At 34.7% G+C, this 26,053-nt stretch overlaps 1 protein-coding gene across 1 annotated transcript in view; it reads left to right on the top strand.

Moving 5' to 3' along the window:
* LOC111150096 (syntaxin binding protein 5 like) overlaps positions 1-26,053 on the top strand; it is a 416,035-nt gene that overhangs the window by 165,425 nt on the left and 224,557 nt on the right. The window contains exons 6-7 of the mRNA XM_022507443.1: positions 2,265-2,399; positions 8,334-8,397. Coding sequence (XP_022363151.1) covers positions 2,265-2,399; positions 8,334-8,397 — 199 coding nt within the window. The remainder of the gene's footprint in view (positions 1-2,264; positions 2,400-8,333; positions 8,398-26,053) is intronic.

The following is a 26,053-nucleotide window of genomic DNA, read 5'->3' as shown; positions in this document are numbered from 1 at the left end:
CATTTGTCCGTTGAAGGGCATCTTGGTTCTCTCCACAGTTTGGCAACTGTGGCCATTGCTGCTATAAACATTAGGGTACAGATGGCCCTTCTTTTCACTACATCTGTATCTTTGGGGTAAATACCCAGTAGTGCAATTGCAGGGTCATAGGGAAGCTCTATTTTTAATTTCTTAAGGAATCTCCACACTGTTTTCCAAAGTGGCTGTACCAACTTGCATTCCCACCAACAGTGTAAGAGGGTTCGCCTTTCTCCACATCCTCTCCAACACAGATTGTTTACTGTCTTATTAATTTTGGCCATTCTAACTGGTGTAAGGTGGTATCTCAATGTGGTTTTGATTTGAATCTCCCTGATGGCTAGTGATGATGAACATTTTTTCATGTGCCTGATAGCCATTTGTATGTCTTCATTGGAGAAGTGTCTGTCCATGTCTTCTGCCCATTTTTTGACATGATCATCTGTTTTGTGTGTGTTGAGTTTGGGAAGTTTTTTATAGATCCTGGATATCAGCCTTTTCTTCTTAACCTTGAAAATGACTATGTCATATTGAAGTTTGCTCTTTTTCTACCTGAACTCCTAAATTTTTATCTACTTTTATTGGATTAGTTTTTTTTTTTTCTACTTTCCTTGTGATTCAGAAAAGGTGGTCTTAAATCCTCTTTAAAATGAGTTTCCTTTTTCTACTTAAACTGAATTGAAAATAGATGCTTCATGGCCTTAAAAACATGACCATCAAGTTATTTCCTATGGGAAATTATTAAATATCCCTTGACAACAGCAATTCTAGACTTTGGGTTTTAATCAGAATTGTTCAATACCATATAGGTTGCACATTAATTAGATCTTCAATTAACCATAAGTGCATATTTAATAGCAGGGTTTCTAGTTTTTTGGTTGTGATGTGCAAGGGGCTTTCAGCAGAATACTTTTGAATAGATGAAGTTTAGTTTCTGTTGAATAATTCAGTGAACCAGAGTGAGAATATAAATTCAACAGACTGGATGTTCACTTTTATATAAAAAAGAATATAAATTCAACAGACTGGATGTTCACTTTTATATAAAAAGAGGTATAAGGTGAAGGTGGAATTTTGTTGTGAATTTACCATTTACATTCCTTTTTGGTCCATTTACATTCCATATTGGTCTGTCTGCCTGGCATCAGAATTCTGTCCTTCTCTTTTAACAATGTACCAGCTCTTTTTCTGAATAAATTTTAGGAAATATTGTGATTCAGGGGGCACCTGGGTGGCTCAGTGGTTTAGGCCTCTGTCTTTGGCTCAGGTCATGATCTCAGGGTCCTGGGATCAAGTCCCGCATCGAATTCTCTGCTCAGCGGGGAGCCTGCTTCCCCCTCTCTCTCTGCCTGCCTCTCTGCCTGCTTGTGATCTCCCTCTCTCTCTCTGTCGAATAAATAAATAAAAATTTTAAAAAATATTGTGATTCAGTAACAGGTTTTGGCATTTATCTCCCCCTTTTTTATGAGTGATTAATGAGTGGGAGTAGGCAAAATTAGAGTGATATGCAGTGAATAGAAGATTCTGGTAAATTCCCAGATTTTAATTATAGGAATCATGGTTTCTTTCGCTATAGAATAGTTTCCTAGAATTGGTCAGAATGCCCATTGTGCAGATAAAGTTAGTACAAAAAAATAAAGGAATAGTAGAGTTGATCTCTGATCTTATAAGCTTACTTTATACTATTAAGATGCCAAGCATCTGCATAAAAAGTAAATAATTTATGATCTTATGAAAGAAAGCTACAAATTCTCTGATTATCTCTGAAATGTATGTTTTAGATGTACCTAATTTCTATTTGAAGTGAATATTACCAAAGAAAAACCACCAGTGTAGAAATTTGCTAATTTTGCAACCAAACAGGAATGGATTTAAATCCTGGTTTTTCTACTTATTAGCTGCCAGTCCAATGAAACTAAAATAAAAGATCTTGGCCTCAGTTTCCTCTCATAAAATAGAATTATATATTTGTCTTGGAGTGCTCTAATTCTGAAGAGAATTAGAAATAATACATGTTAATGCCCACGGTAGACACTTATTTAATAGTGGTTATTGTTATCATTATTGTTTTTAATGGTATACTCTTGTTATTTATGCTCTACCCTCTACTAATAACTAAATGCTACTTGAGTGTATAGTAAATTTTATTATTCATGTAGCTATCACTACCTAGTAAGTATAAGGAAAATAAAATGCTGACCAAACATAAAATTTAGATATTTTAATTATAATTTTCTTTCTTTCAGAATTACTTACTGTCATCTACCTTTCCAGAGTAAATGGCTCTATGTTGGAACAGAAAGAGGAAATACACATATTGTAAATATTGAATCTTTCATTCTTTCTGGATATGTTATCATGTGGAACAAGGCAATTGAGCTGTAAGTTTGAACTTGAATACCACTTTATTTGGCTTGAATATTTCATATGGTTTGTAAAGCATGTCAAATTACAGAGTTATTTGAAACATTTATAACTAATTTATGAGTGAACATTTATAATTAACATTTATAATTAATTTGAGTGAAAAGTTCAGCTAAAATAATTTACAACTGTAAAGAATTTTAAAGACTTTTAAAAATATTGTAGTATTAACATTCTAATTTTAGACTTTCTGAATATTTAAGGGTGTCTGAATAATTAGGAGTTATGTATGTAAATTTGATGATAAAATACTTAGACTTATTCTAAAAGTTATACATGGAAATCATCTCATTTTTTATAGTCATCCTTAGTATAGCCACTTCCAATGGGAATGACAAGTAGATTGTGATTATATTTAGTTTTATGTAAAAATAATCATGATCAGTTCATTTTTTTTTTTATCGCTGGTGGCTCATTCTTCACTTGCCTCACTAACATATTGTTTAGGAGAACCCAATTTGTCAATATTTTTTATGTTGCAACATATACAGCTATTTGGATATGTGGTTAGTGGTAATTACCACTTTGACTTTGGTGCTGATACTTAAGTTTATGCACATGTAAAAAGTAATGGAATTCCAAGCCATCTTTTTGTATGTATACGATTAATTCTCCTGGTCACTGTGTTAATCTTAAAAACAAATTTTCTTTAATAAATGTTTATACTCTGTGCATATTAGGTCCTTAATTTATAATATGTTTAACTTGAGACTGGCTCATTTCCATATATATGACATTTTTGTACATGTATATATGAAATATATATACATAAATATATATTCTGAGTTACATAATTATTCTCCAGAACTCTGATTAAATCAGCCTATTTAAATGAGGCTCAAATCTGGTTTTTATAATAAATCTACTATTCCCTATTTTTAATGTATCAGTGTTCCTGTATATATAAGAAATGTTGTTACTAATTACATTCTTGTTACAATATTCCTTCTGTATTATGTCATAATGGGTCTTTTGTTAATGATAATTCTTCCTCCCTGATTAGATTAAGAACTGCCCCAGGGCAAGATCTTTGTTCATTGATCCTTTCTTTTTCTTTATACTTGGCTTATTTTGGTGCTTTCCACAGAGTGGCAACTAAATAACTGATGACATTTTTGAAGACTTAGTATGGTAGTTACACACTAATATTGACTTAGAGCTTTCATTTATAATTATAATTAATATGCACTATTTTACTGATATGCTTTAGTGTTCTACATGTGTATTTTAAAAAACATTTATTTTATAGACTATTTAGAATTATGTCTCCCAAAAAATTATTTAATTTTTTAGCTATTTGGGAAAGGTTTCCCCACTATAATCTGAGTGCTATAAAAGTTGTAAATAGGGCTGAACTTAATGTTTGCTTTCATAATTTTCTCAGGATATTGATAAAAATGTAAATAAACTTGAGAGACTGAATTATAGAACTTTTATACAAATTTAATATTAGTACAAATAATAATATATGTAATATTTGTGTTCAGTTGAATGCTAATTATGAAGTTCATAATCTAAATAGATTATTATAGTAGTATTAGATTATTATAGTATTTCACCACTTTTGCTATTTTGTTTCCATATTCATATATCTTGGTTTACTTAGACCAGTTTTCCCGAAATGTATTCCATGGAGTTATAGATCCATTTGATCTACATAATTTAAAATTCCAACTGCCAGTCTTCTGTCTTTTAATTGCTCTCTACCTATTGAGATACATTAGAAAATGCATGCCACTTTCTATTAATATGTGCCAGGTGTATGGGACAATAATAAAATATTTATTTAAAAGAGTCATTTCATAAACATAATTTTACACACATATTTCAACAATACATTTTCTAAGTATGGCAAATGCAGAATTGTCTTTAAGAGATATGTGAAATTATTTCAATTTAAGTTCTTACTTGAAATACTTTTTATTCAATGTTATTTTTCAGTTTGTTTCTATTATTAGTGAAGTGTCCTGATTATAATTTTAGGCAGTTCTCATAATTATAAATAGTGTTCCCAAAATGTATATTTTGATTATTTGGAAACTGGAGCACATTTTCCATAGAAACATTGATGTTTGTAGAACATCTCATAAAGTAGTAGCATAGAACTGAAAGAACATTAAAATTTTTTTTCTATGGGAAAGTTATTCCAGGTTATAGTGTAGAAGTAGATGTTTCTGCAGGACGGCCCCAGCTTTTTAAAAAAATGCAACCTTGTTTTCCACATATGATTAATGTTTGAGCATGAAATTGATTAATAAATCATAAGTATAAGGCTTATGTTTTACTAACAATCACTGAAATGTATTTATTGTGCACTGTCGTATGCTAGATACTGGAAACAACTATGAACTGGGAAGACATCATTACTGTCCTCTTGGAGCTTTCAGTCTAATGAGATTAATTAAAAAGGCAATTACAATATATTGGAAATAAAATGTAGCAATGCTATAAGAAGGACACCTAACATGTGGTCTCAAAGAAATATCTGTAAAGGAAATTTTATCTATATTGAGATCCAAAGGATGAGAATTTTAGTTAGTTGAGTGAAGACTTGGGAGACAGAGTTAGAGGTATTTTAGGAAGAGGGGATAGAAGATTTAAAGGATAGAGTGTGAGAGTTTTTGTTCCATGCATAGGAATTTTAGGTAGTTTAGTTGGTTGGAATACCTGGGAGAGAGTATGATAAAAGGTAAAGGATGAAAAGAGGTAATCAGGGTATAAATATGAAAGCCTTGTAGGCCAGTTTGAGAAGTTTGGACTTAAAAAGGCCAGGAGCTGGATTTTGAAGGGGTTTAAGCAGAGAATTGACTTGATCAAATTTGCATTTAGGGAGACTACTCTGAAGGCAGGTATAGAGAAATGATTAAAGAGAGAAAAGACTATATTCTTGGTAAACATTATCATTGATTTAGGATTGGAGATAAACTGACATAATTAAATACATAGAAGACATAAGAGGCAAGACTTGGGTATTATGGGAAGATACAATAATAGAGGAGAATTAAGAAAGACCCCCAGGTGTAGGCTTGAGCAACTATGTGGATAAGGGTGTCATTTAGTGAAAGAAAGCAGGAGATAGTTGGGAAAAAAAAATAATGAGTTCAGTTTTAGGTAGGTTGAGTTGTATGTGTTTATAAGACATTCAAATGGAATTGGTATGGGAAAGTGGTAGGAAGTGGGAAATATGGATCTGAAGGTAATGAGATAGAATTTATGGTCATTGAAAAGAGGAGATTGTGCATGAAGAGTGCATGGAAAACAAGTAGCAAATTAGTAGACAGTCAACCAATTCTCACTCACATATATGTTTTATTTGGCTATCAGAGTATTCAAATATGTTCTGAGTTCTAATATTAGAGAGCAATAAAAATTTGGATTTCCAGATTTTCATGAAAATTCCTGAGACAATTCTAGTTTCTTATTGCATGGCAGTCAGTAACCACCTGGAACTGAGTAACAGCTTTCCTTTTGTAGTTGGATAATGTGCTATCCAGTTTGCTACAGCTCTCATTCAGCATATTTGTTTCATTTGCAATACCTGCCTGGCTCCTGTGTGCTCTTGACCACACATTCATGACCACATATGATATGGGAATAGATAACAGACTAGGATAGAGTACAAAGGAATATCACTATTTAAGATAAAGGAAGAGAAAGAAGGCCCATAAAAGAAACTATTAAGAAGCTATTATGGTAAATGAGAAGAATAGAGGTAAAGAGGGATACCTAGAAGAATTATTGGGCATTATTTAGATGGATATCATATGATTTTAAGTTCATTGATCAGTCTATCTAAAGTAATTTTTATAGAATTTACAGAATCCAGAGTACACTAATTTTTTTTTATTTTTTAAGTCAATTTCTAATGGCCATAAGTCTTTCAAGGAATGCTTGATGGGTTTTGGAAGTATGATATCAGGGGAAAAGTCAGAAAAAAATGTATCAAAATGTTAGTAGTCATTACATTTAGGCAGTAAAATAATATGAGATTTTTTTCTGTTGACTATTAGTGTCTTGTAAGTTTGGAACTCTTTTTTTTTTTAACAACAAATAATATATCTTCTGAAGTCTGAAAAAGTCAATACAAATAACTGAAGTTTAATGCTAAATTATTTTCTGAACTTGAGTGTTTTACAAACTGAGAGTCTAAATAAGAGTTTTGCATTTGGTCTAACTAGTGTTTCTCAAAATATATTTCAGTGAATATTCACTGCATATTATGGCTCTAAGAAGCTTTGTAGAAGAATAAAAAAACCATGTTTAATTTAGGGTTTCTCAAACTTTTTGATATGTAACACTCTTTATGTGAAATACCTTATATATTCATTAGCTTATCATGGAATACACCGGGATTTGTTCTTCCAATCATACCAAGAAACAGGAGTTTGTAGTTTTTTGGATATTATTAGTTTCCAAGGGATAATTGAAGGACACTGTTCCTTATGAGAGGCACTTTAATAAAACACGGCATTTATAATGCAGATAGTATTAGTTTCCAATTATTCCAGTGATTTACAACAGTCATAATACATACTATTCATTGAGTACTTACTATGTTTTGACATTATATTAAGTACTCTATATAAATATTCTAATCCTCATAATTACTCAGTAGGATCAGTACTACTATCTCTATCTTTAGATAAGAAAATTCAGGATAAAACCATTAAGAAAATATCTAATAAGTCTGTATATATTCCTCTGAGTCTCTGTGGAGAGTTAGTATCTGGGAAACCTGGAGTTATTTAATTTGTGACTTTTATCTGTTCCCAAAAAGTTTTAAAATTTATTCATCTTTACTGTGTTATGAAGAATCTTTGATGGTGTTCATATATGAATAAGAAATAAATTATATTTAAAAGAAATAAATTATAACTGTCAATATAATCATAATAGGGTTAATCTGGCATAATTAGACTGTTGAAGAAAGGATGTGGAAAAATGAATAATAATAAATATATGGTCATATCAGGTCATATTGTATTTAACATGGCACAATACTCAACAATGATATATTGAAGTAGGAGATATAAAAGAAACATGCCAAATATCAGAGTAGAATAAATTTAGTATATGTGTTGCCGAAGCGAGCACTGGAGTAGAATAAATTTAAAGTCAGATTTACAGAGCACAGGTCCTTTTAACAATATACACTTAGACACATAGTTATCGGTTATTGATTACCCTGTTATTGATTAACACATAAATGAGACATAACCAGCAAACTAGGATTCCCCAGTTTGTCAGTTTTCTGTACATTGGCTATCACTAGAGAGAGTTTCTTTGTAAATCAAAGGAACTATTGTACTTTTCTTAGGAGAAAAATCAGAGGTGTTATATCAAAGGAAGTTATAAATCAGTTATGTACTTGGCAATTTGGCTGAAACAGGCTAATAGCATTAGCCTTGTGGCCATGTAAGATTTCTTTGTATAAGATCAGTTTCAAATTTTCAGAGGCTTAGATTTGGCAACAAACATAAATATCAATTCATAAATTCATAATTTGATGAAAAGACATAATTCATCTTGAGTATTAATAATTATTCTTTGATAATGAAGAAACAAAGTTGATAACATGGAAAGATCTAAAACATCACTTTCATTATTAATATTTTTAACTATATAATTTTTATGTTATAAAAATGAAGAATCTTGTTGTTATGTGGATATATGTTCTTATACCTAATTTTAAAAAATTATACCTGCTTTAATAGAGTTAATAAGAGAAAGAAAAGTAGTCTTAAAGAAAAAAAAAACAAAATTCAAATGAATCTAAGTTTAAACCTCAGAATATAGGGAGTGTGCTCCAGTGTAATTTCTTTGTTCCAGTCTATAGTGGTAAGGTATTTTAATTTTAATTTTTTAATTACTATTTTGAATTGATTTAACAGATCCACGAAGACTCATCCAGGTCCAGTTGTACATTTAAGTGATAGCCCAAGAGATGAAGGGAAAGTGAGTATTATAATGCCATTATTCTTGCATTTATTTTCCTCATTCTTGAATGAAGGTGTTTCTTACTATTATTTTGTACCTAACTTGTAATACAGTTCAAAGCATTCAGCATTTTCTAAAATTAAAATATGTTGAATGAATGAGCGAATAATGAATAAATGAATTATTCACACTAATAATGGTCCCAAATTAAGTCTTTATTTTCACCTAGAGCTAAAGTTGTTATTTAATTCTAGAATTTTGGGGAAGGTACGGAATTTGTGAAACAATTTGAGTTTTCAAATGTTCTAAGCTGGAGTTTAACAATATATTTATCAATATCATTAATCATTGGCCTCTGCTATTCAGTTTTGGTAATGATAAATGGCCAATATAAAATAATCACAAATTATCCAATCATGATTTTATAAATAGGTAATTATAGAAAATGTTCTGAGATTACAGAAATAATCCTTATTCATTTGGATTATTCATAATTTTCTTTTGATGATGAGGAAACAAACTTGATAATATGAAAAGATCTAAAGCATCATTATCACCATAAGTATAGCCTCTTTGTTTATTTTTAGCTAAGTACCATAGAAAACACCTGAGTAACTTAGTTAGTATAGATTTACTTCTTTGTTTATTTTTAAATGATAAAAACTCAATGTGCCTAATAAATACTGAGCCTGAATGTCAAGTCTGCCTAATGGTAATAGAAAGAACATTGAATTTATTCAAATTGATCCATAAATACATGTTTTATTTTGTTTTAAACTTTTAAATAGAGTAAAATTTTATTATTTTATTTTATTTCTTTTCAGTGTTCCAAAATTCATTGTTTATGCACCACACCCAGTGCTCCATGCAATACGTACCCTCTATAATACCCACCACCAGGCTCACGAAACCCTCTACCCCCTCTCTAATTATTGTTATTCTAATCTGTCATCAGAATTTACTTATTTTTAAGGAAATGATTCTAAAATTCATAAGAAAATTGTGCCTGGGTGGTTCAATCAGTTAAGCAACTGCCTTTAGCTCTGGTCATGATCCCAGAGTTCTAGGATCAGAGTCTGCATTGGACTCCCTGTTCCATGGGAAGCCTGCTTCTCCCTCTGCGTCTGCCTCTCTCTTTCTCTCTCTCTGTCTCGTGAATAAATAAATAAAATCTTTTAAAAAAATAAAATAGGGGCACCTGGGTGGCTCAATTGGTTAAGCGATTGCCTTTAGTTCAGGTCATGATCCCAGGGTCCTGGGATAGAGCCCCACATCTGCCTCCTTGCTCACTGGGGAGCATGCTCTCCCTCTCTCTTTCCCTCTACCTGCTACTCCACCAGCTTGTGCTTTCTGTGTCAAATAAATAAATAAAAATTCTTAAAAAAATACAAAATAGAAATAAAGAAAATAAAATTCTTAAGAAAGAGAAAATGTTTTTCTCCACATCCTCACCAACAATTGTTATTTCTTGTGTTTTTGATGTTAACCATTCTGACAGGTGTAAGGTGACATCTCATTGTGGTTTTGATTTGCATTTCCCTGATTATCAGTGATGTTGAGCATCTTTTCATGTGTGTGTTTCATCTGTGTGTCTTTGGAAAAATATCTATCCAGGTCTTCCATCCACATTTTAATTGGATTATTTGGGTTTTTTGGTGTTGTATCAGTTCTTAATATATTTTGGATACTAACCCCTTATTGGATATACCATTAGTAAATATCTTTTCCCATTCAATAGGTAGCCTTTTTGTTTTGTTAATGGTTTTCTCCATGGTACAAAAGTTTGTTTTTTTTTTTTTTTTTTAAGATTTTATTTATTGGGGGCGCCTGAATGGGGCTGTGGTTAAGCCTCTGCCTTCAGCTCGGGTCATGATCTCAGGGTCCTGGTATCGAGCCCCGCATCGGGCTCTCTGCTCAGCAGTGAGCCTGCTTCCCCCTCTCTCTCTGCCTACCTCTCTGCCTACTTGTGATCTCTCTCTCTCTCTCTCTCTCTGTCAAATGAATAAATAAAATCTTTAAAAAAAAAGATTTTATTTATTGTTTTGAGAGAGAGAGATTGAACATGAGAGGGGAGAGGGTCAGAGGGAGAAGCCAAGTCCCTGCTGATTAGGGATCCCAATGCAGGACTCAATCCCAGGACTCCAGGATCATGACCTGAGGTAGAGGCAGTTGCTTAACCAACTGAGCCACCCAGGTGCCCAGCTTTTTTTTTTTTTTTTAAGTTTTATGTATTTATGGGTTACATAAGTGGCTTAGTCCATTAGCTTCTGCCTTCAGCTCAGGTCATAATCTCAGGATCCTGGGATTGAGCCCCAAATCATCAATCTTCCTGCTCAGCAGGGAGTCTGCTTCTCCCTCTACCCCCCTCCCCGATTGTGCTCTCTGTTTCTCTCTCAAATAAATAAAATCTTAAAAAAAAAAAAAGACTTATTTATTTATTTTAAAGAGAGGGAGCATGAGTGTGAGTGAGAGGGAAGGGCAGAGGGAGAGAATCTTTTAAGCAAACTCTGCTGAGTGCAGAGCCCCACCCTGGCTGCATCCCATGACCCTTGAGATCATGACTTAAGCTGAAAAAAAACAAGATTTAGATGCTTAATGGACTGAGCCACCCAGGCCCTCTTGTACAAGGGGTATTGGATGTAGTCCCAATAGCTTAATTTTGCTTTTGTTTTCCTTGCTTGAAGAGACTTATCTAGAAAAACATTTCTATAGCTAATTTCAAAGAAATTAAATTACTGCTAATGTTTTCTTCTAGGAGTTTTGATTTCAGATCTCACATTTAGGTCTTTAATCCATTTTGAGTTTATTTTTGTGTATAGTATAAAAATGTGGTCCAGGTTCATTCTTTTGCATGTAGCCATTTACTTTTCCCAACACTTGCATTGGCAGCACATATACTAAAATTGGAATGATAGAGAGAAAATTAACATGGCTCCTGGACAAGGATGACATGCAAATTAGTTATCCAAGGACCATTTGTTGAAGAGACTATCTTTTCACTATTGTGTATTATTGCCTCTTTTATCATAGATTAATTGACCACATAAGCATAGGTTTATTTCTGGACTCTGTTCTGTTCATTGATCTATGTGTCTGTTCTTGTGCTAGTATCATACTGTTTTGATTACTACAGCTTTGTAGTGGATCTTGAATTCTGGGATTGTGATACCTCCAGCTTTATTCACTGACGGTGGGAATGCAGATTGATACAGCCACTGTGAAAAATAGTAGTTTCTCAAAAAATTAAAAATGGAAATAAACCATATGATCAGTAATAACACTGTTGGATATTTATCCAAAAAAAACCCACAAAAAACAAAAAACTACACCCATTTGAAAAGATATATACAGCCCCATGTTTATTGCAGCATTGTTTACAATAACCAACATATTAGGTAGCAAGCCATGTGTCCATACACAGATGAATGGATAAAGAAGATGTGGAGTAGTGGAGTAGTACTCAGTGCATTGGAGTAGTACTCAGCCATAAAAAAGAATGAGATCTTGCCATTTGCAACAATATGGATGAATCTGGAAGGTTTAATGCTTAGTGAAATAAGAGAAAGACAGATATAATATGATTTCACTCACATGTGGAATTTATGAAACAAAACAAGTGAACAATGAGACAAGCAAAAAACTAGACTCTTAATCATAGAGAACAAATCTGTGGTTGCCACAGAGGAGAAGGTTCGGGACAGGGGTGGAATAGATAAATGGGATCAAAAACACACTTATCTTGATGAGCACTGAATAATGTATAGAATTGTTGAATTATACATATTCCATACCTGAAACTAATATAAGCTATATATTATACTTTAATTAAGAAAAAATAAGTAACTAAATTTTTTAAAAAGCAAATGTTTTAAGGCATTTTTAAAAAAATTTTTAAAGATTTTTTGTTATTTATTTGACAGAGAGAGAGAGATCACAAATAGGCAGAGAGGCAGGCAGAGAGAAGGGGAGCAGTCTCCCTGCTGAGCAGACAGCCCGATGCAGGGTTTGATCCCAGGACTCTGAGATCATGACCTGAGTGGAAGGCAGAGGCTTAACCCACTGAGCCACCCAGGTGCCTCTAAGGCATTTTTTATTTTGTTTTTTTTTTCCAAGTTTTTATTTAAATTCCAGTTAGTTAACAGTGTAATATTAGTTTGAGGTGTAGTATTTAGTAGTTCATCACTTACATACAACACCCAATACTCATCACAGCAAGTACCTTCCTTAATACTCATCACCCATTTAAACCATCCCCCACCCACCTCCCTTCTAGGGAGGTAACTCTCAGTTTGTTCTCTATAGTTAAGAATCTGTTTTTCTAGTTTGCCTCTCTTCCCCCCCCCCCCGCCCGCCCTGTTCATCTGTTTTGTTTCTTAAGTTCCACATATGAGTGAAATAATATAGTATCTGTCTTTCTCTGACTGACATTTCGCTAATACTCTCTAGTTCCATCCACATCATTGCAAATAGCAAGATCTCATTCTTTTTGTTGGCTGAGTAATATTCCATTGTGTGTGTGTGTGTGTGTGTGTGTGTGTGTGTGTGTGTGTATAATCTTTATTCATTTATCAGTCGATGGACATTTGGGTTCTTTCCATAATTCGGCTATCGTTTAGAAGAAATACAGTACATTGTCAATTGGAACAAGGGGATACAAAATGACCAGTAGATCTAAATGGATATTCCAGAAATGGTTCAGACATTTGGTGTAATTTTTGGATTTTAGAGAAGATGATTTAGGACATAATAAAGTATTGAATAAATGGTGTTGAACAACTGGCTATTTTGAAAAAAGGCGTATGGTCTCTACCTTACACCATTCACAGAAATAAATTCCAGATGGATAAGATATGTAAATGTTAAAATCACAACTCAGAAAGTTTTAGAAGAAACTATAGGAAATGGGTTTTTACTTTGAAGTAGGGACATCCTTGGACAAGACATAAAACCTAAAAGCTTTAAGGAATACACCATAACAAGACAATCATGATAAGAGACAGACAAGAAACTGGGAGATATTTGCTTACATATATAGTAGGCAAATAATAAACATGCAAAATATATAAGAAACTTATACTAAATCCTCATCTTTCATAATAGTAAATCGGTAGATAATGTCTAATTAATATATCATGAAATGGCAATACCATCATATTTAGAAATATGGGAGTAAGACTACTAGAAAAGATAATTGTATGAGTTGAAGATGTGGTTGCCTCTTACCTCTAGAGAGCCGTGTTTGGCTGCTAAGAGGAGGAAATGACCTTACTAATTATTACTAGGGAAATGCATTATTCTATTTTTTCCATATTAGACTGGAAAAATATTAAAAATATTAATAATATCAGGTAAAAGGAAAATATTAATAATTGAGAAATGGATATCTAGATACAGCAGTAGTAGGTATATAAACCAGTATAGGCAATTTGGCATTATCACCATTTAAAACATATATTCATTACGACTTGGAAAATTCATTTCAGATGTCTATCCTATTTATATGATCAAGGGGATAAAATATTGAAAACAGCCTAAAGTTCAAAGAATAGAAAATTGAATAAATGAAGGCAAATATATTCACACTGTAGAATGCTGTGCTGATATGGAAAGTTCTTGAAGCCGTTTTTTTTTTTTTTAAAGAAAAGTTGCAGAAAAATAAATACACTTTAAAAAACTTGAAAATGCATTTGTATTTGTATTATATATTCAAATACACAAGAAAAAAGTCTGGAAAGTGTATGTACAAATCTGGGTAGGATGCTGGAAATCAGAACTGGGAAAAATGATCAAAGGTATTGATTATTTCCTTTGTGTTCAAATTTTTATGAAAGAATATAATATGTTAATTTTGTAATTAAAATTAAAAGGGATGCAAAATAAGTTAGTAGTAGAGTCAGAAGGCTATATCTTTGAACGTGGCTCTAGTACTTATTAGCATATAATCTTGAATAAATTATTTGACTTCTTATAGACTAGTTTCTCCATAAACAGCTTTTTGATACAGAAGTTTTTTATTCAACTTTTCAGTCTTTTCATTTGATTCTTGCATTTTGTTTCTTCTTCAGGAAAACATTTCTTCCTGAGGTAAAATATAATCCTTCAAAAAAAATTAGTTTTAAATCTTACCATTTCACAATTAGATTTTAACCTAAATAAATTTATTTTATGGTGGTTTGAGATTAGGGATATTATGTTTTTAAATATAAATAATTCATTTATTGAATTGTCATTTCAGTTACCACTAATGTATAAGAGCATCTCACTCATATATCAGTTCCCATATTTGGATAGTTCTTTTCCTGGACTTTTTCCTCTATTGTATTGATTATTTATTACTGTACTTTTACTACATTTTTATTAGAAAGAACTAATAAAAGTTGCAGAAAATATCTTGTTATCTGGTAGGCCTGCCCCGTCTCCCTTCTCCATCTAGGCTTTTTCTGATTTTTAATTGTACTATATACATTTTAGAATCACTTTATCAAGTTCTATATAAATCCCTGCTGGAATTTTGTTTGAAACTTGGACATATTGATTAGAAAAAATTTACTTCATTAAGATACAAATGTTCCTATAAACATGATATATTTCCTTTGGTTTTCTTGCCTTTTTCTATGTATAGCTTTGAACATTTTGCCACAAAATTCTTTTTCTTTTAAACTATATTGTTAGTCACCATACAGTACATCATTAGTTTTTGATGTAGTGTTCCATGATTCATTGTTTGCATATAACATCCAGTGCTCCATTCAATATGTGCCCTCCTTAATAACTCCACTGGACTAACCCATCACCACCACCACCCCTTAAACTCTCGGTTTGTTTCTCAGAGCCTACTGTCTCTGATGGTTCCTCTCCTCCTCCAACAACCCCTTCATTTTTCCCTTCCTTCTTCTAATGTCCTCCATGCTTTCCTTATGTTTCACAAATAAGGGAAACCATATGTTAACAGACTTTCTCTGCTTGACTTAATTCACTTAGGATAATCTCCTCCAGTCTCACCCGTGTTGATGCAAAAGTTGGGTATTCGTCCTTTCTGATGGCTGAGTAATATTCCATTGTATATATGGACCACATCTTCTTTATGCATTCATCTCTTGAAGGCATCTCGGCTCCTTCCACAGTTTGGCTATTGTGGACATTGCTGCTAGGAACATTGGCATACATATGGCCCTTCTTTTCACAACATCTGTATCTCTGGGGTAAATACCCAGTAGTGCAATTGCAGGATCATAGGGTAGCTCTATTTTTAATTTTTTGAGGAACCTCCAAACTATTTTTCAAAGTAGCTGCACCAACTTGCATTCCCACCAACAGTGTTAAGAGAGTTCCCCTTTCTCCACAACCTATCCAGCATTTGTTGTTTCCTGCCTTGTCAATTTTTGCCATTCTAAATGTTGTGAGGTGGTTTCTCAATGTAGTTTTGATTTGAATTTCCTTGATGGCTAATGATGATGAACATATTTTTATGTGTCCATTAGCCATTTGTATGTCTTCTTTGGAGAAGTGTCTGTTCATGTATTCTGCCCATTTTTTGACATGATTATCTGTTTTGTGTGTGTTGAGTTTAAGAGTTCTTTATAGATCTTGGATATCAGTTCTTTGTCATTGCAAATATCTTTTCCCATTTTGTGGGTTGTAGCTTTCTTTTGTTGACTGTTTCCTTTGCTGTGCAGAAGATTTTGATCTTGACAAAGTCCCAAAATTCATTTTCACTTTTGTTTCCCTTGCCTTTGGAGATGTGTCTTGAAAGAAGTTGCTGTGGCCAATGTTGAAGAGTTTACTGCCTATGTTTTCCTCTAGGATTTTGATGGCTTCTTATCTCACATTGAGGTCTTTCATCCTTTTAGAGTTTATCTCTGTGTCTGGTGTAAGATAATGGTTGAGTTTCATTTTTCTGTATATAGATTGTCCAATTTTCCCAACACCATTTATTGAAGAGACTGTCTTTTTTCCATTGGATATTTTTTCCTGCTTTGTCAAAAATTAGTTGACCATAGAGTGAAGGGTCCATATCTGGGCTCTCTACTCTGTTCCATTGATCTATGTGCCTGTTTTTGTGTCAGTACCATGCTGTCTTGGTGATCACAGCTTTATAATACAGCTTGAAATCAGGCAACGTGATACCCCCAGCTTTGTTTTTCTTTTTCAACATTTCCTTGGTGATTTCAGGTCTTTTCTGATTCCATTCTAATTTTAGGATTGTTTGTTCCACCACTTTGAAAAATGTCATTGGTATTTTGATTGGGATGGTGTTGAAAGTATAGATTGCTCTGGGCAGCATAGACATTTTAACAATGTTTACTCTTCCGATCCATGAGCATGGAATGTTTTTCCATCTTTTTGTGTCTTCTTCAGTTTCTTTCATGAGTGTTCCATAGTTTCTAGAGTATAGATCCTTTACCTCTTTGGTTAGGTTTATTCCAAGTTATCTTATGGCTTTTGGTGCCATTGTAAATGGAATCAATTCTCTAATTTCTCTTTCTACACTTACATTGTTAGTGTATAAGAAATCAACTGATTTCTATACACTGGCTTTGTATCATGCCACATTACTGAATTGCTGTATGAGTTCTGGTAATTTGGGAGTGGAGTCTTTTAGGTTTTCCACATAAAGTATGTCATCTGTGAAAAGAGAGTTTGACTTCTTCTTTGCCAATTTGAATACATTTTATTTCTCTTTGTTGTCTGAGTGCTGTTGCTAGGACTTCTAGTAATATGTTGAACAATAGTGGAGAGAGTGGGCATCCTTGTCGTGTTCCTGATCTTAAGGGAAAGGCTCTCAGTTTTTCCCCATTGAGAATGATATTCGCTATGGTTTTCAAAGATGGTTAGGAAATTGAGGAATTTTCCCTCTATCTGTACACTCTGAAGAGTTTTAATCAGGAAAGCATGCTGTATTTTGTCAGATGCTTTTTCTACATCAGTCGAGAGGACCTAGAGGTTCTTCTCTCTCCACTTATTAATGTGTTCTATCACACTGATTGTTTTGTGAATATTAAACCACCCTTGCATCCCAGGGATAAATCCCACTTGGTCATAGTGGATAATCCTTTCAATGTATTGTTGGATCATATTAGGTAGGATCTTGTTGAGAATTTTGGTATCCATGTTCATTAGGGATATTGGTCCAAAATTCTCCTCCTTGATGGGGTCTTTGCCTGGTTTGGTGATCAAGGTAGTGCTGGTCTCGTATAATGAGTTTGGAAGCTAACCTTCTGTTTCTACTTTTTGAAACAGCTTCAGAGAATAGGTATTATTTCTTCTTTTTTAAAATTTTTATTTTATTTTTTCAGTGTTCTAAGATTCATTGTTTATGCACCACATCTGGTGCTCCATGCAGTATGTACCCTCCTTAATACCCACCACCAGGCTCACTTAACCCCCCACCCTTCTCCCCTCCAAAACCCTAAGTTTGTTTCTCATAGTCTGCAGTCTCTCATGGTTCATCTTCCTCTCTGATTTCTTCCAATACACTTTTCCTTTCCATCTCCTAATGTCCTCCATGTTATTCCTTATGCTCCATAAGTAAGTGAAACTTACTTGATAATTAACCCTCTCTGCTTGACGTATTTCACTCAGCATTTCTTCTTTGAATGTTTGGTAGAATTCCTCAGGGAATCCTTCAGGCCCTGGACTTTTGTTTTTTTGGGAGGTTTTTGATCACTGTTTCACTCTCATTACTGTTTACTGGTCTATTCAGGTTATCAATTACTTCCTATTTCAGTCTTGGTAGTTTATAGGTTTCTAAGAAGGCATCCATTTCTTCCAGGTTGCTTAATTTATTAGCATGTAGCTGTTGATAGTAATTTCTGACAATTATTTCTATTTTTTTGGTGTTAGTCCTGATCTCTCCCCTTTCATTCATAATTTTATTAATTTGGGTCCTCTTTTCTTTTGGATAAGTGCAGCCAGTGGTTTATCAATCTTATTAATTCCCTCAAAGAACTAGCTTCTAGTTTCATTGATCTGCTCTACTGAATTTCTGGTTTCTAATTCATTGATCCCTGCTCTAATCTTAATTATTTCCCTTCTTGTGCTTGTGTTAGGCTGTTTGTTGTTGATTCTCCAGTTCTTTGAGGTGCAAAGATAGTTTGTGTATTCTGGATTTTTCTTTTTCTTTTCTTTTTTTTTTTTTTGAGTGAGGCTTAGATGGCTATGTATTTCCCCTTTAGGACTGCCTTTGCCATATCCCATAGGTTTTGGACCAATGTGTTTTCATTATCATTGGTTTCCATGAATTGTTTAAGTTCTTTGATTTCCTGGCTGACCCAAACATTCTTGAGCAGGATGGTCTTTAGCTTCCAAGTGTTTGAATTTCTTACAAACTTTTTCTTGTGGTTGAGTTCCAGTTTCAAAGCATTGTGGTCTGAGAATAGACAAGGAATAATCTCAATCTTTTGGTATTGGTTGAGACCTGATTTGTGACCTACTATGTGGTCTATTCTGGAGAAAGTGCCATGTACGCTTGAGAAGAATGAGTATTCTGTTGTTTTAGGGTAGAATGTCCTGTATATACTAATGAGGTCCATCTGGTCCAGTGTGTCATTCAAAGGTCTTGTTCTTTGTTGACTTTTTGCTTAGATAACCTGTCTATTGCTGATAGTGGAGTGGTGAGGTCTCCTACTATTAATGTATTATTATCAGTATGTCTTTTCATTTTGGTTAAAGTTGTTTTATGTAGTTGGCTGCTCCCATGTTGGGGGAATAGATAGAAGAGATATTTACAATTGTTAGATCCTCTTGTTTGATAGACCCTTTAAGAGTTATATAGTGTTCTTCTGTATCTCTAACTATAGTCTTTAACATAAAATCAAATTTGTCTGATATGAGAATTGCTACCCCAGCTTTCTTTTGAAAAAGAAAGGTCTGTTGGCATGAAAGATGGCTCTCCATCCCTTCACTTTCATTTTGGATGTATATTGTGGTTCAAAATCAGTCTTTTGTAGACAGCATATGGATGGGTCCTGTCTTTATGCAATCTGAAACCCTGTGCCATTTTATGGGAGCATTTAGGCCATTCATGTTGAGAGTGATTATTGAAAGACATGATTTTATTGTCATCATGTTGCCTGTGAGGTCCTTGTTTCTATAGATTTTCTCTGTAATTTTCTGCTCTATATCACTCTTGGGGTCTTTATCCTTTTATAGAACCTCTCCTTAATTATTTCTTGCAGGGCCGGCTTGGTGTTCACATATTCTTACTGTTTCTGCCAGTTATGGAAGCTCTTTATCTCTCCATCTATTCTAAATGACAGCCTCACCAGATAAATAATTCTTGGCTACATGTTCTTCTCATTCAGTATCCTAAGTATATCTTGCCATTTGTTTCTGGCTTGCCAGGTCTCTGTGGACAGGTCTGACATTATTCTGATTCTCCTCTCTGTGTATATAAGGAATCTCTTCCCCCTATTGCCCTTAAGATGGTTTCCTTGGTTCTAAGATTTGCAAGTTTTACTATTACATGCTGGGTCATTGGCCTATTCTTTTTTTTTTTTAAGATTTTATTTATTTATTTGACAGAGATCACAAGTAGGCAGAGAGGCAGGCGGTGGGGGGGGGGGGTGTAGCAGGCTCCCTGCTGAGCAGAGAGCTCAATGTGGGGCTCAATCCCAGGACCCTGGGATCATGACCTGAGCTGAAGACAGAGGCTTTAACCCACTGAGCCACCCAGGCACCCTGGCCTATTCTTCTTGATATTGGAAGGAGTCCTATCTGCCTTAGGACATGAATGCTTGTTTCTTTCCCCAGCTTAGGGAAGTTCTCAGCTACAATTTGCTCAAATATATCTTCTAGTCCTCTCTCTCTCTCTCCACTCCCTCAGGAATCCCAATAATTTTGACATTGGAATGTTTCATGGCATTATTTGTTTCTCTAATTCTGTTTTCATGGATATTAAGCTGTTTGTTCCAGGCCCCTCCTGTTCCTTCTTTTCTATCAGTTTGTCTTCTAGATCACCAATTCATTCTTCTGCCTCCTTTACCCTAGCTATTAGAGTATCTAGATTAAATGGGATCTCATAGATAGCATTTCTAGGTTCTGCCAGATCAGCTATCATTTCTGCCCTTAAATAATCTATGTTGCCATTAATGGTTTTCTCCATCCTAGTTACCATCCTCATAACTGTTACCCTGAAGTCTATTTCTGACACCTTGCTTATATCCATATCCATTAGTTCTGTGGCAGAGGTCACAGTCCCTGAGTCTTTTCTATGTTGGGGATTCTTCCTCTCAGTCATTCTGTGGAGGGGTGGTTGAAGGAATGTATAGAATCCAAATTATTGACCATAACCCAAGCAAGATGCACCTGTTTTTTAGAACTTTAGGGTTATCTGCATCTTGTACTTCCAGCCTCTCTTCTGGGGGTTGGACCTGCCTGGCTGTGCTGTTACTCAGGCAACCATGTTTGGGCAGAGTAACCCTGCCCCCTTTCAGGGGGGATGGGCTCAGTGAAAACCAGTATTTGGGTTTTGTTAACTGGCAGCTTTCCCTGGCAGCTTTCTGCATCTCTTCTGAGAGAGCAGAAGTGACCATATCCAAACCTCTGTCTCAGAACAGAGAGGTTGCAATCTGCTCTTCAGTGTGCTTTCCAGGCCACACTTTCTCCATTTCTGTCTGCAACTGAAAACTGCAGCATCCCGGGTTGTGCGCCCCACAGCAGCACTCCCAGGCCTCGCTTCCTTGTCCAGGCACCTCTCTGCCCTTTGTGCTTCTAAACCCTTCTAAAAACTTCTAAAAGCTGCCCCCAGTTCATGTGCATGCCACTGCAGCTCCAGGTTTCACTCTGAGGGGTTGTCCTAAGGTCCTTTCCCTGCAACCTCTGTAAGTCCTTGCTGGGTCCCCAGCACAGGAGGCTTTTATGTGTGGGTGGCACAGGATCCTGGAGGCTCCCTCACTCCTCCATTTATCTTCCAATAACCGCCCACAGAATCAAGGTTTCCCTGCTTCATACCTAGAAACCAACTGCCAGAGATATTCTGCTTGTAGAGATCCAGATATATCTTCTTATGTCTCAGGATGATTTTGTGGGTGTTTGGAGTGCTCTGGTTGGTAGCCATTTCAGGGGACCAGTTGAAATAGAGTCCCCTACTCCTTTGCCATCTTTGTGATGCCCTTCCACAAAATTCTTACATGTCTTTTGTTAGCTGAATTCTAAATACTTTATAAATTTTATTGATCTTGTGAATTAATTTAATTAAATTTTAACTTTAATTGATGTTTGTATATAAAATATTTATTTTGTTATTTTGTGTTCATTTTATCACCAGATGTTCTGTTTTTAAAAGCTGTCCTTGGATTATCTGAAATATTCTACATATAAAGTATAGAAAATGTAGACAAATTTTGTTTCTTCCTTTCTAAATTTATATATTTATATTTATACCTATTTGTATATATAGTTGTTTCTTTGGGTAGGAACCCAGTGCAGTGTTGAATATAAATGGTTTTAATGGGAGCTTTCTTTTATTTCCAACTGCAAGCAAAATACATCCCAAGATTTCAACATTAAAATTTTTTTTACAGATTGTTGTTTGGATGCTTTAGTGAATTTAAAAAGTTTCCACCTGTTTCCACTATTCCAAGAGTGTTAAATAGTGTTGAATTTTTTGAATGCTTTTCTACATGTATTGAGAAATATTTTGTGCTAATCTCAGCCTATTAATAATGATTTTATGGTCTAGAAAAACTTGGGAACACTCAGCTGGACCTGAGGCCAGCCCCCACAGACATTTCCCTTTTTCAGAACCAGTGTTGTGTTTGGATCAGCCTCAGTTCTTATAATTAGTGGTCAAAATGCACCTCAGCAACAACCATCAGGGAACTTTGAAAAAGAAAGTTTATTATTTACAAGTGTTGGGGGGTACACAACACGATTGGGGCCACTCGATGAAGCTATTGGTAGAGAAACAGAGTACATGGACCTGGGGTTCTGCTTTTAATGGGATCACCATAGCACATAGGGTGCCTAGGGTTTCACATGTTCAATTTATTTGTGAATTTAAAACATTGGGGCAGGAATTAAAGGGTGGGAAGGCAAAAGCAGCTGTCAGCCAAATTGTCAGTTTATGTCAACCAAAGCTTTCTAAAAAGGAGGAACTTCATGGGTGGTGGGGCAGCTTGGCTTTTTAACTAATAATGTAGCTGACAATGTGTTTATTCAAGATGGATGTCTGAAGAGGATTCTTCAGCAATCAAAAGCTTAATGTCAGGCACTTATATTATAATCCAAAAAGCTGACTCTCAGGTACTTACACTACAAGATGACTATTCCTTAATTTGTTAATTTATTGAAATGTTAATGGATTTTCTGATTTAAAAAAATTTACATTTCTGGTATAAATTCAACTTGGAAAAAATAAATTTCCATGGAGGTTTGGTGGTGAAGTGTAAGAAGGAAAAAATTACTGATAAGATTTGTACCGAAACAGCATAGTATCAAGGAATTAGAAAATAGACCATCCTCTAAGATACCATTTACTAAAGAAACTATGAATAAATATATCAAATTGAAGAGTGTGTTCTTGAACTGAGCAGATGCCTGTATTGTGTATCTCTCCTTGAAATCTCTCAGCCTTGTCTCCCAAATTCTTGACTTTTTGCTTCATCTCAGTTTTGGCAGAATTAATCAGCTTCATACAGTACTATTTTCTTAAGTTGACTGGTTATGTGAAGTCTAAGCTCCCCCTTTAATTCTGGATTCAGATAATGTGCCACACTATAAGGCATAAGATCTGGTTTCCTTAATGGCTGCCAAAGGGGTCAAATGATACAACTCTGAAGTGAGGGGGTGTTAATTTCCCACAGAGAAAACCTTGACCAATATTAGAAAAGACACAAGAAATAAAGTTCTCTTTTTCTTCCTCCCTGTGGTTGGGCTATTCTGAATTATGGTTTTTCCACATGAGCTGTTACAGACATCCAGCAAGGCCAAGCAGATACACCTGCTAAGTGATTGGCTGTGCCTTTTCTGCTTCTCCCTGTGAAATAGTGATTAGTGTGAGAATATATCATCTTACTTTTACTTTGCTTTACTTCACTTTTCCTTTATTATTACAGCTCTGAGATTGCACTTCTCAGTGAAACATTAACACTTAAGCCTAGCCTCAGGCTGTTTTCTATAGAACCCTGGTTAAGACAATAGTTATCAGAATTGTTCTAGATAAGGGATTCAAAACTATGGCCAATGGGATAAAACTGGCTCGATGCCTGTTTTTGTAAAATGGTTTATTGTGACACAGTCATGCTTACCATTATTGTCTGTGTTTACTCTCCAAATACAAGAGCAAAACCAAGCAGTTGTGACAGAGCTATAAAGCTTGTAAAGCCTAAAATATTTATTCTCTATCCCTTTACATAAAAAGTTTGCTGACTCCTGTTCTAGATTATAGACCTTGAGGATGGGACTTTGGACTCGAATTGTCTCCTATTTAAAATTAAAGAACCCATTGAAAGTGCCAAGTGAAGTAGTTTTATCATGCAGTGACATCACAATTACTTAAACATCCTACTTTGATTAATTGGTAAAGGGGCTGATGGAAAGCTAAGACAATTGCTGATCAAGTACTATGGTGTTTAATTGATAAAGGGCAAAGGTGATTATAATTATGATGGAAAAAAACAACTTCCTTTGATGCCACTTGTATTAATATCTATTATGATATAAATTAACAAATTTAGTAGTTTGAAACAACACAAATGTATTATCTTCACTTTTGTAGGTTGGAAGTCCAATACAGGTTTGACTGAGCTAAAGATCAAGATATTGACAGGGTTGCACTCCTGTCTGGTAGCTGTAGAGGAGAATTAATTTGCTTGCCTTTTTTAGCTTTTATAAACTGTACACATTTCTAGGTTTGTAACTCCCTTCCTTCATTTTTAAAGCTATCATAGCATCTCTTTTAAACTACAGCTGGGAGAGTTTCTCCACTCTTAGGGACTCATGTGATTAGTTTGGACTTAACCGGATAATCCTGGATACTCTCCTCATCTCAACAAATCTTAATTACAACCGATAAGTCTTTGTGTTGCTGTTGTTGTTTATTATTGTTGTTGTTGTCATTTAAGGTCATATATTTACAGGTTCTGAGGATTAGAGCATAGACATCTGTGGTTGGCATTATTTTGCCTACCAAATCTCTGGAGACTGAATGAAAATAATACACTTAAAACAGTTAATTCCAGACTTAAAGCATGCCAGAGGCTTTTTAAGGAAGCTTTAAAGGAATTCTTCCTGCAGCTCTAGGAAAGACTGCTAAAAATGGGCCTGTTTATAAAGAGATAAATATGTAGTTTGATAGGTCTTATTTGTTAAAGTCAAATCCTTGATAAGAAAAGAATGTGACCCTGACTCCTGGTGTATTCAATTCCTAGCATGGCCATAACAAAATTTTATATACTGGGTTACTTTAAACAACAGAAATTTATTATTTCAGCTTGGACACCTGAAGTCCAAAATCAAGATCTTGGTCAGGCCATGTTCCCTCTCAAGGCTCTAGGAGAGAATCCCTCCTTGCCTCTTCCAGCTTCTGGTGATTCTTAGTGTCCCTAGATTTGTGACAGATAACTCCAGTCTTCCTCTGTCTCCACATGACCTTCTTCTCTATGTCTCTGTGTCCTTCTTTTACAAGGACTCCAGTCATTGGTTTTAAGGCCTACACCCTAAATCAAGGATGACTTCATCTCAAAGTTATTTTTTTAACATTTTATTTTTAAGTAATCTCTCTATCCAACATTGGGTTCAAACTTACAACCCTGAGATCAGCAGTCTCGTGCTTCCCTGACAGAGCCAGTCAGGCATATCTCATATCAAAATTCTTAACAAATTACATCTGCAAATTCTCAATTTCCATATAAATGCACATTCTGAGGCTCTGTGGGGACACTATTCAACCACTACACCTGAGATATGGAAATTTGTGTATATAAGCCTGAAAATATTATAAACCCCACCCTCTCTAATTTCCTTGAAACCTCCTGGCCAACAAAAGTACCTCTTGCACTTTTCCCAGAGAATGGTTTCTCCTTTTCTAGAAGACTGTAAACGACCAAGGAAATGAGGTAGTTTTCTTGCCTGATGATGTTTATTTACTGTCACAAGTTCAACCTTCAATTCCATTACCTCCAGGCCAATAATCAGAATCAGATCTCAGATTTCAGCCCAGCCTAAAATGTTAGCATAAGTTTTACTCCAGGAAGAAATAGACACTACATGGAACCCTCTCCCCATCAAAGGAATTTAGGACCTGGATAATACTGAGAGTACATCAAATATATAAGAACATTTTATTTTATTTATTTATTTTTATTAACTTATAATGTATTATTAGCCCCAGGGGTACAGGTCTGTGAATCGCCAGGTTTACACACTTCACAGCACTCACCATAGCACATACCCTCCCCAATGTCCATAACCCAACCACCCTCTCCCTATTCCCCTCCCAGTGGCAACCCTCAGTTTGTATTGTGAGATTAAGAGTCTCTTATAGTTTTTCTCCCTCCCGATCCCATCTTGCTTCATTTATTCTTTTCCTACTCCCCCAAACCCCCCATGTTGCTTCTCGACTTCCTAATATCAGGGAGATCATATAATAGTTGTCTTTCTCTGATTGACTTATTTTGCTAAGCATAATACCCTCTAGTTCCATCCACGTTATCGCAAATGGCAAGATTTCATT

This window comes from Enhydra lutris, unplaced genomic scaffold (assembly GCF_002288905.1).
Source record: "Enhydra lutris kenyoni isolate GAN:26980312 unplaced genomic scaffold, ASM228890v2 scaffoldscaffold2, whole genome shotgun sequence".
In the NCBI taxonomy this organism is placed as follows: Eukaryota; Metazoa; Chordata; class Mammalia; order Carnivora; family Mustelidae; genus Enhydra; species Enhydra lutris.
Note: the sequence above shows the minus strand (reverse complement) of the source record. Positions and strands in the feature narration are given on the sequence as shown.